This window comes from Amblyraja radiata, chromosome 45, assembly GCF_010909765.2.
Source record: "Amblyraja radiata isolate CabotCenter1 chromosome 45, sAmbRad1.1.pri, whole genome shotgun sequence".
In the NCBI taxonomy this organism is placed as follows: Eukaryota; Metazoa; Chordata; class Chondrichthyes; order Rajiformes; family Rajidae; genus Amblyraja; species Amblyraja radiata.
This window is the reverse complement of record NC_046000.1, coordinates 10,513,503-10,523,893: the sequence shown is the minus strand read 5'-3', so window position 1 is coordinate 10,523,893 and position 10,391 is coordinate 10,513,503. Positions and strand designations below refer to the sequence as shown.

General features: G+C 47.9%; 1 protein-coding gene across 4 annotated transcripts in view; it reads right to left on the bottom strand.

Annotated features, from left to right (window-relative positions):
* The window catches only part of LOC116968652 (centromere protein F-like), a 29,677-nt gene that overhangs the window by 10,450 nt on the left and 8,836 nt on the right, over positions 1 to 10,391 (bottom strand). For all 4 annotated transcript variants that reach the window (XM_033015421.1, XM_033015423.1, XM_033015420.1 and 1 more), the window contains exons 5-11: positions 9,388 to 9,479; positions 6,948 to 7,245; positions 5,312 to 5,514; positions 3,919 to 4,044; positions 3,364 to 3,492; positions 2,352 to 2,474; positions 63 to 198 (exon numbers count right to left, since the gene is read on the bottom strand). In XM_033015421.1, coding sequence (XP_032871312.1) covers positions 63 to 198; positions 2,352 to 2,474; positions 3,364 to 3,492; positions 3,919 to 4,044; positions 5,312 to 5,514; positions 6,948 to 7,245; positions 9,388 to 9,479 — 1,107 coding nt within the window. The remainder of the gene's footprint in view (positions 1 to 62; positions 199 to 2,351; positions 2,475 to 3,363; positions 3,493 to 3,918; positions 4,045 to 5,311; positions 5,515 to 6,947; positions 7,246 to 9,387; positions 9,480 to 10,391) is intronic.

Sequence of the window (10,391 nt, the reverse complement as noted above, 5' to 3'; positions counted from 1 at the left end):
CTCGAAGGGCCGAATGGCCTACTCCTGCACCTATTTTCTATGTTTCTAATAGCAATCCATACCTTTCATCTCTTCTCTGGACCTCTGACTCAGTGCGAGCTGTTGCTCCAGTTTTTTCAGTTGTGTCTCCAAGTGCACTATTTTCTGAACACTTTGCTCTTGCCAGGTACTGATACACTCCTTCTCCTTCAGTGCACTCTGCAAGGGAAGTAAATAGTCATCAAGTAAAAATATGAATCAATTATTATTATCTGCCTTGCTCCTGCAATAATTTGAAGGGGTGACAGGAAGGATCAATCATCGTTACCTTTTTGCAGAGGTTCCATTCATTTGTTCTACATCTCTCTACATCACTGTCTATATCTCTCGTTTCCCTTTCCCCAGGCTCTCAGTTTGAACAAGGGTCTCAGCCTAACTCTTCATCCACAGATAACAACTCAATGAAAAGCTGGACAAGCTCAAGAGGACGAGTGTTGTTCTCCAGTTTACTTTTAGAGAAACAGAGCAGAAACAGGCCCTTCGGCCCACCGAGTCTATTGTCTATTGACCCCATTGTCTATTCGGAGTCAGGGGATATGGGGAGAAGGCAGGAACGGGGTACTGATTGGGGATGATCAGCCATGATCACATTGAATGGCGGTGCTGGCTCGAAGGGCCTGCTCCTGCACCTCCTCCTGCACCTAGAAGATTGAGGGGGGATCTTATAGAAACTTACAAAATTCTTAAGGGGTTGGACAGGCTAGATGCAGGAAGATTATTCCCGATGTTGGGGAAGTCAAGAACTAGGGGTCACAGTTTAAGGATAAGGGGGAAATCTTTTAGGACCGAGATGAGAAAATCATTTTTTACACAGAGAGTGGCGAATCTGTGGAATTCTCTGCCACAGAAGGTAGTTGAGGCCACAGTTCATTGGCTATATTTAAGAGGGAGTTAGATGTGGTCCTTGTGGCTAAAGGGATCAGGGGGTATGGAGAGAAGGCAGGGATGGGATACTGAGTTGGATGATCAGCCATGATCATATTGAATGGCGGTGCAGGCTCAAAGGGCCGAATAGCCTACTCCTGCACCTATTTTCTATTTTTCTATGCTATAAGATTTGTCCCCCAAGTGACGAGAAAGGAAGGACTGAGGACAGTGAAGTGTCTATATTGGTCACTTAACTGGAGTTGTCCCTCGGCCGATAATAAGTACATTTTTGAACAGTTTGAGTGTTGTCTGTTTATTAAGAGGCGAACCTGTTTAGTTGTTATAAAAGTAACTTTTTTCAACCCGCTGAGTTTCTCCAGCATTTTCTGTCGACTCAATTGTCTATTGAGTCCGCACTGACCTGTGATTCCCGCACATTAACACTAGGGACAATTTACACTTATACCAAACCCAATGACCCTACAAACCTGCACGTCTTTGGAGTGCGGGAGGAAACCGAAGATCTCAGAGAAAACCCACGCAGGTCACGGGGGGAGAACGTGCAAACTCCGTACAGACAAGCACCCGTAGTCGGCATCGAACCTGCGTCTGAAAGCGCTGCAAGTCGGCAACTCTACCGCTGCGCCATCGTGGCCGCCCGCTATTCTTCTGCCGTTGTACATTTAAACAAACTGCTCAGAGACCGATGGCGAAAAGGAGCGTTTGTGTGTCCTGACCCGAAACGTCACCTATTTCCTTCGCTCCATAGACGCTGCCTCACCCGCTGAGTTTCTCCAGCAATTTTGATCTACCTTCGATTTATCCAGGACATCTGCAGTTCTTTCTCAAACAGATTATCCACATGAGGGAGTTTTGCTACAATACATGTCGGTGGTTTAAATCAAAGGTAGACACGAAATGCTGGAGTAACTCAAGTTCAAGTTCAAGTTCAAGTGAGTTTATTGTCATGTGTCCCTGTATAGGACAATGAAATTCTTGCTTTGCTTAAGCACACAGAAAATAGTAGGCATTTACTACAAAACAGATAAATGTGTCCATATACCATGATATAAATATATACACACATGAATAAATAAACTGATAGTGCAAATAACAGAAAGTGGTTGGTAATAATCAGAGTTTTGTCCGAGCCAGGTTTAATAGCCTGATGGCTGAGGGGAAGTAACTATTCCTGAACCTGGTTGTTGCAGTCTTCAGGCTCCTGTACCTTCTACCTGAAGGTAGCAGGGAGATGAGTGTGTGGCCAGGATGGTGTGGGTCTTTGATGACTCAGCGGGACAAGCAGCATCTCTGGAGAGAAGGAATGGGGTCGAGACCCGAAAGGTCACCCATTCCCTCTCTCCAGATGCTGCCTGTCCCGCTGAGTTACTCCAGCATCTTGTGTCTACATTTGCTACAATATAGTTCTATCTCTGCCGACGTGCCTGAAGATTTTCCTGAAGATCGTCCTCATTCTTCTGGTGAGCCGCAAGCTCCTTCTCGGCCCAGTGACGTTTTCCTTTGACTTCCTCCAGCTCTCGATCCACCACCTGTTTTCCTGCTTCCATCTGTCGGAACAAAATAAACCACATGAACTCACGATATCAGCCCCATAAAGGACATTGGAGTAGAATCAGGCCATTCGGCCCATCGAGTCTACTCCGCCATTCAATCATGGCTGACCTCATTTTCCTGCCTGCTCCCCATAACCCTTGACACCCGTTCTAATCAAGAAATGTGTCTATCTCTGCCTTAAAAATATCCATTGACTTGGCCTCCACAGCCCTCTGTGGCAATGAGTTCCACAGATTCACTACCCTCTGATTAAAGTTCCTCCTCACCTCCTTTCCAAAAGAATGCCCTTTAATTCTGAGTTTCGATCAGTTCAGTTGTCACGTGTCTACCGAGGTACAGTGAAAAGCTTTTGTTGCGTGCTAACCAGTCAGTGGAAAGACAATGCATGATTACGATCGAGCCGTTTGCAGTGTGTGGATAAGGGAATAACGTTTAGTGCGAGGTATAGGGGTGGTGAATCTGTGGAAGACAAGCACCCGTAGTCAGGATCGATCCCGGGTCTCTGGCGCTGTGAGGCAGCAACTCTACCGCTGCGCCACCGTGCCGCCCTTGGCTATGAAAGGGAAGAGAGTGGTGAGTCTGTGGAATTCTCAGCCTCCGAGGGCGGTGGAGGCAGGTTCCCTGGATGCTTTCAAGAGAGAGCTAGATAGGGCTCTTAAAAATAGCGGAGTCAGGGGATATGGGGAGAAGGCAGGCACGGGTTATTGATTGGGGATGATCAGCCATGATCACAATGAATCGAAGGGCTGAATGGTCTCCTCCTGCTCCTATTGTCTATGTTTCTATGTTTCTAATTGCCACGTGTGGAGACTAAAACCATGGGGCCTATTGCCCACTGTGGTGACAAGTCAGTCTTCTTTCAGATACGTTGAGAAACGTTACTTTATTGATTTTAGCCTGTAACGCCAGGTGTTCGGTCTTGAGCTGCTGAATCTCCTGGCCCGTTTGGTTTCTCTCTTGCTTGTGTTGATGTTCAAGGCTGCAAAATGTGCGTTGCTGGTCAGCCAGCTCCTGAAATCACAGAGAGAGGGTGAGGGTGGGTGAGGGTGAGTGAGAGTGTGAGAGAGTGTGAGAGAGAGTGTGAGAGAGAGTGTGAGAGAGAGTGTGAGAGAGAGTGTGAGAGAGAGTGTGAGAGAGAGTGTGAGAGAGAGTGTGAGAGAGTGTGAGAGAGTGTGAGAGAGTGTGAGAGAGTGAGAGTGAGAGAGGGGGAGAGAGAGTGAGAGAGTGAGGGAGAGAGAGAGAGAGAGAGAGGGAGAGGGAGAGGGAGAGGGAGAGGGAGAGGGAGAGGGAGAGGGGGAGGGGAGGGGAGTGGGAGGGGGAGTGAGAGGGGGGAGTGAGAGGGGGAGTGAGAGGGGAAAGAGTGAGGGGGAGGGAGTGAGAGTGAGAGTGAGAGTGAGAGTGAGAGTGAGAGTGAGAGTGAGAGGGAGAGAGATAAACCTGCTGATATTCTTTCTCCGTGTTCTTTGCTTTTCGCTCCATCCCGCGCCGAACGCTCTCTGCGTTCTGCCTCTGACAGTTCAGCTCCTCGGAAACCTGCTTCAACTTCTGCTCCAGAGCCGCACACTGAGAGAAACATATCAAATCGTCACAATACCATCCCACTTCAGCACGATTAAACATTCTTTCTCCTTAAAAAAAATAGCCTTGTGTATATCAGTACGGGGACTAAAGTCGGCAATGAAGAATAACATTCCTCCTTGTCTGAAGGGCGTCACCTATTCCTTCCCTCCAGAGATGCTGCCTGAGTTACTCCAGCTTTTTGTGTCTATCCTCCTTGTATAGAGACCTGCCAACTCCCCTATAACTCCATCTAATATTGGGACTTCCAGGTAATTGTGGAGATGCAACGTTAAGCCTTTTGCTCTCATTACTTTCTGGTTTTCATAAGTGATAAGGGGCAGAATTAGGCCATTCGGCCCATCATCTATTTGCGGGCATCATACATTTGTGGGCGCAGCGGTAAAGTTGCTGCCATCACAGCGGTTGCAGCGCCAGAGACCCGGGTTCCATCCCGACTACAGGCGCTGTCTGTCTTTTCTATCTATTTCCTGCCCCCCCCCCCCCCCCCCCCCCCATCCGTCTGAAGAAGGATCTCGACCCGAAACGTCACCCATTCCTTCTCTCCAGAGATGCTGCCTCACCCGCTGAGCTACTCCTGCATTTTGTGTCTATCTTCTTTCGAGAGTTAGATTTAGCTCTTCGGGCTGACGGAATCAAGGGGTATGAGGAGAGGGCAGGAACAGGGTACTGATTTTGGATGATCCAGCCATGATCATATTGAATGGCGGTGCTGGCTCGAAGTGTAAAAGTTCACTTAAAAAGATAAACAAAGTACAAATTCTTAAGACCATACAAAGCTTTAATTTAACGTCTGACAGGTGTGGACCTAGAGACCCAAAGGCAACTGTTTTACCTCCAAATCTCCAGCAGCACACACAAAGAAATACCAGAAAACCGGAGTTTATATACCTACAGACATAAAACCAATTGCATGAGGTTAATGTACCAGAAACCATCAGCCACCTCCAAATAGGGAGTTGTTTTTCACTCTTTGCCAAAAGCCATTCATCCCAATGGCATCCTCTGGCCCCTTCTTATCTGATTAACCTCTTCAACTTACATAAAAAACTTGTAAAAGAGCTGTGAACTATTTAACTTGCGTAAGAAAAAAAACCGTGTCATGATGATTTTTTTTTCAAATCCCATCATTCAATACAATTGTTTTTTTACTACAGGAAAACTTAAATATGACAACAATCAACTAATAACTAACTCTTTCAGCAGGGCCTACTCCTGCAGCTATTATCCGATGTCGCTATGATAATCGCACCTTGTTTCTGGTCTGCTCCTGCTGGACTGCCACCCTCTCCAGGCTATCCTTGCCCTTGCTCAGAGCTTGTTCCTTCACCGCCAGCTCGCCCCTGGATTTCTCCAGCAACGACTGTGCTTCTTCCAACTTGTTCAGGTGGTTTTTGATCTCCTTCTCCTGGGACTGAACCCAGACTTCCAGTTCGGACTTGGTGCACTGCAACACTGCAGCCGGGAACAAAATAAACAAAAAAAACAAAAGCGATTTGTATTCTGGAGACGGGAAGCAAGAGGCTGGAAACTGGGGCAACAAACAAGCTGACGATTTCCAGGGCGGCCAAGGTAGAGTTGCCGCCCTTACAGCACTCGCAGCGACGCAGACCCGGGTTCGATCCCGACTCCGAGTGCTTGTCTGTACGGAGTTCGTACGTTCTCCCCGTGACCCTCGTGGGTTTTCACCGGGATCTTCAGTTCTTCCCCCACACTCCAAAGGCGTGCAGTTTTGTGGGTTAATTGGCTCGGATTAAGTGTGAATTGTCCCGTGTGTGTGTGCGTGTGTGTCTGTCTGTCTGTCTGTGTATGTCTGTGTGTGTCTGTCTTTCTGTGTGTGTGTGCGGCTGTCTCTATGTGTGTGTGTGTGTGTGTGTGTGTGTGTGTGTGTGTGTGTGTGTGTGTGTGTCTGTGTGTGTGTGTCTGTGTCTGTGTGCGCGCGCGTGTGTGTATATGTGTCTGTCTGTGTGCGCGCGCGCACACGTGTCTGTCTGTCTGTCTGTCTCTGTGTGTGTGTGTGTGTGTGTGTGTGTGTGTGTGTGTGTCTGTGTCTGTCTGTGAGTGTGTGTGTGTGTGTGTCTCTGTCTGTGTGTGTGTGTGTGTGTGTGTGTGTGTGTGTGTGTGTGTGTGTGTGTGTGTGTGTGTGTGTGAGAGTGAGAGTGAGAGTGAGAGTGAGAGTGAGAGTGAGTGTGTGTGTGTGTGTGTCTGTGTCTGGACTCCCCCAAAATCAGGGTAACATTTTTCCTACATCTCGCCTGTCCAGTCCCTTATGAATTTTATATGTTTCTATAAGATACCCCCTCATCCTTCTAAATTCCAGTGGATATAAGCCCAGTCGACCCATTCTCTCATCGTTCCCGTCATCCCGGGAATTAACCCGGTGAATCGGTACCGGGTTGCTAGAGTAGGTTCACCAGACTGATTCCTGGGATGTCAGGACTTTCATATGAAGAAAGACTGGATAGACTCGGCTTGTACTCGTTAGAATTTAGAAGATTGAGGGGGGATCTTATAGAAACTTACAAAATTCTTAAGGGGTTGGACAGGCTTGATGCAGGAAGATTGTTCCCGATGTTGGGGAAGTCCAGAACAAGGGGTCACACAGTTTAAGGATAGGGGCGAAGTCTTTTAGGACCGAGATGAGAAATTTTTTTTTTCACACAGAGAATCTGTGGAATTCTCTGCCACAGAAAGTAGTTGAGGCCACAGTTCATTGGCTATATTTAAGAGGGAGTTAGATGTGGCCCCTGTGGCTAAAGGGATCAGGGGGTATGGAGAGAAGGCAGGTACGGGATACTGAGTTAGATGATCAGCCATGATCATATTGAATGGCGGTGCAGGCTCGAAGGGCCGAATGACCTACTCCTGCTTTCTATGTTTCTATGTACCTTGATTTTCTTTTCTCAACTCCTGCATTTGCTCGCTGGCTGGCTCCTCAAGATGGTCGTTCTTGGAATCCGGTGCGAGGTGGCTTGACTTGTTGTTGCTCGGCTGCGGGCTTCTGGGATGGTGGTTGGGCGCCGTCTTCGGTTGTTCCCATGGAAACACGGAGGAAGGGGACCTGGCGGGACTTTCAGGCAAGTGAGGGGAAGCTTTGTCCTGTTGCCAGCTGAAGGTGGAGGCCCTGATCTGCTGCGGCCCATTTTCTCTGTGGCTCTTGTTGCTGCTATATTGCAACTGTTGAACCTGGCAGCAAAGAATATTCAATCAACAACAACAACATCTCGGGCAGAAATCTGGGACGACAGATGGCACAATGGGCTAAGTGTTCGGCGGGCAACCGGAAGGTAGCCGGTTCGAATCCCGCTTGGAGTGCATACTGTCGTTGTGTCCTTGGGCAAGACACTTCACCCACCTTTGCCTGTGTGTGAATGTGTGTGAGTGATTGGTGGTGGTCGAGGGGCCGTAGGCACAGATTGGCAGCCACGCTTCCGTCAGTCTGCCCCAGGGCAGCTGTGGCTACAGAAGTAGCTTACCACCACCGAGTGTGACTGAGGAGTGAATGAATAATGCGATGTAAAGCGCCTTGAGTATTAGAAAGGCGCTATATAAATCCCATCCATTATTATTATTATTAGAAAGCTGGACTAAAGGCACCCTCAAGTATCTTTTAGTCTAGTTTTAAAGATACAGAGCGGAAACAGGCCCTTCGGCCCACCGATTCCCATACTACCCCTCCAGGGGACAATTTACACTTATACCAAGCCAATTAACCACATATATGGAACAAATTTTCAGAAAAATGCAACTCTCAGTTTTAAATCGGGTCTGAAGACTTTTCTGTTGAAGAGTTGTTTAAGAAGGAACTGCAGATGCTGGAAAATCGAAGGTAGACAAAAGTGCTGGAGAAATTCAGCGGGTGCGGCAGCATCTATGGAGCGAAGGAAATAGGCAAAGTTTCGGGCCGAAACCCTTCTTCAGACTTTTCTGTTGATGCTGCTTTCAATTAAATTAAATAATTATTCATTTCTTACACTGCAACTTTTATTCTGAAGAAGGGTCTCGACCCGAAACGTCACCTTTTCCTTCGCTCCATACCCGCTGAGTTTCTCCGGCATTTTTGTGTACCTTTAACTTTTATTCTTGTATTTTATACTTGTCTTATTCTAATTTAGCTTGTTTTTATTTTCTATTCTTTTTATTGACTGTTTTTAATTGCTTTTGAATGCTTTGTGTAAAGCACTTTGACTTGCCTTGTTATTAGACAATAGACAATAGGTGCAGGAGTAGGCCATTCGGCCCTTCGAGCCAGCTCCGCCATTCACTGTGATCATGGCTGATCATCCCCAATCAGTACCCCGTTCCTGCCTTCTCCCCATATCCCCTGACTCCGCTATCTTTAAGAGCCCTATCTCGCTCTCTCTTGAAAGTATCCAGAGAACCGGCCTCCACCGTCCTCTGAGGCAGAGAATTCCACAGACTCACAACTCTCTGTGAGAAAAAGTGTTTCCTTATCTCCTTTCTAAATGGCCTACACCTTATTCTTAAACTGTGTGTGGCCCCTGGTTCTGGACTCCCCCAACATCGGGAACATGTTTCCTGCCTCTAGCCTGTCCAAACCCTTATCAATCTTATATGTTGCAATAAGATTCCCTCTCATCCTTCTAAACTCCAGAGTGTACAAGCCCAGCCGCTCCATTCTCTCAGCGTATGACAGTCCCGCCATCCCGGGACTGTCATATTGAAATGTGCTGTATAAACAAGCGTGCTAGCTTGCTACAAACCCGTACGTCTTTGGAGAGTGGGCTTGGCGGGCCGAAGGGCCTGTTTGCGCATTGTATCGTGTATGCAGTTTTGGTCCCCTAATTTGAGGAAGGATTTTCTTGCTATTGAGGGAGTGCAACGTAGGTTTACAAGGTTAATTCCCGGGACGGCGAGAGTTTAGAAGGATGAGAGGGTACCTCATTGAAACATATAAGATTGTTAAGGGCTTGGACACGCTAGAGGCAGGAAATATGTTCCCGATGTTGGGAGAGTCCAGAACCAGGGGCCACACACAGTTTAAGAATAAGGAGTAAGCCATTTAGAACGGAGACGAGGAAACACTTTTTCTCACAGAGAGTGGTGAGTCTGTGGAATTCTCTGCCTCAGAGGGCGGTGGAGGCAGGTACTCTGGATGCTTTCAAGAGAGAGCTAGATGGGGCTCTTAAAAATAGCTGTCAGGGGATATGGGGAGAAGGCAGGAACGGGGTACTGATTGGGGATGATCAGCCATGATCACATTGAATGGCGGTACTGGCTCGAAGGGCCAAATGGCCTACTCCTACACCTATTGTCTATTGTATCTCTAAACTAAACTGTTCTATATCATTTGACTTTTACACTGACCTGGATCTTCAGTGCCTTCACTTCAGAAACCAGCCGATTCCTCTCCTCTACCTCCCGACTGTGTTTCTCTTGCAGTTCATCCCGTTTCAAATCTGCATTACAATAACACAAAGTTACAAATTGAGACAGTTTCGCACGATTTACAGCTGAAAACCTTGCAGCCTTACAACATCTACCACAGAGACGGATAAGTCGTTGGTGATATTTACTGCAACAACTTCTCCTGGACCACCAATACATGGATAGGACAGGGTTTGGAGGGATGTGGGCCAAGCGCAGGAAGGTGGGACCAGTGTAGCTGCGACATGTTGGCCGGTGTGGGCAGGTTGGGCCAAAGGGCCTGTTTCCACGCTGTATCACTCTATGACCCATATTGGGCAAGTTGGGCTTGTTTCCACGTTGTATCACTCTATGTATCACAAAGGCTTTTCACTGTACCTCGGTAAACTTGACAACAATCAAAATGTCGGTGGCAGCACACGGCGGGGTAGAGTTGCTGCCTCACAGCGCCAGAGACCCGGGTTCGATCCCGACTACGGGTGCTGTCTGTACGGAGTTTGTACGTTCTCCCCGTGACCTGCGTGGGTTTTCTCCGAGATCTTCGTTTTCCTCCCACACTCCAAAGACGTACAGGTTTGTAGGTTAATTGGCTTGGTATAAGTGTAAATTGTCCCTAGTGTGTGTCGGATGTGCGGGGATCGCTGGTCGGTGCGGCCTCGGTGGGCCGAAAGGCCTGTATCTCTAAAGTAAACTAGATGCCGCACAGTAACTCTACTCTATACTCACTCGGGACAATTTAGACGTATACCAAGTATACAAACCCAAGCCAATTAACCTACAAATCTGCTCGTCTTTGGAGTGTGGGAGGAAACCGGAGCACCCAGAGAAAACCCACGCAGGTCACGGGGAGAACGTGCAAACTCCGCACAGACAGCACCCGTCATCGGGATCGGACCTGGGTCTCCGGCACTGCGAGGGAGAAACTCTACCACTGCGCCACCGTT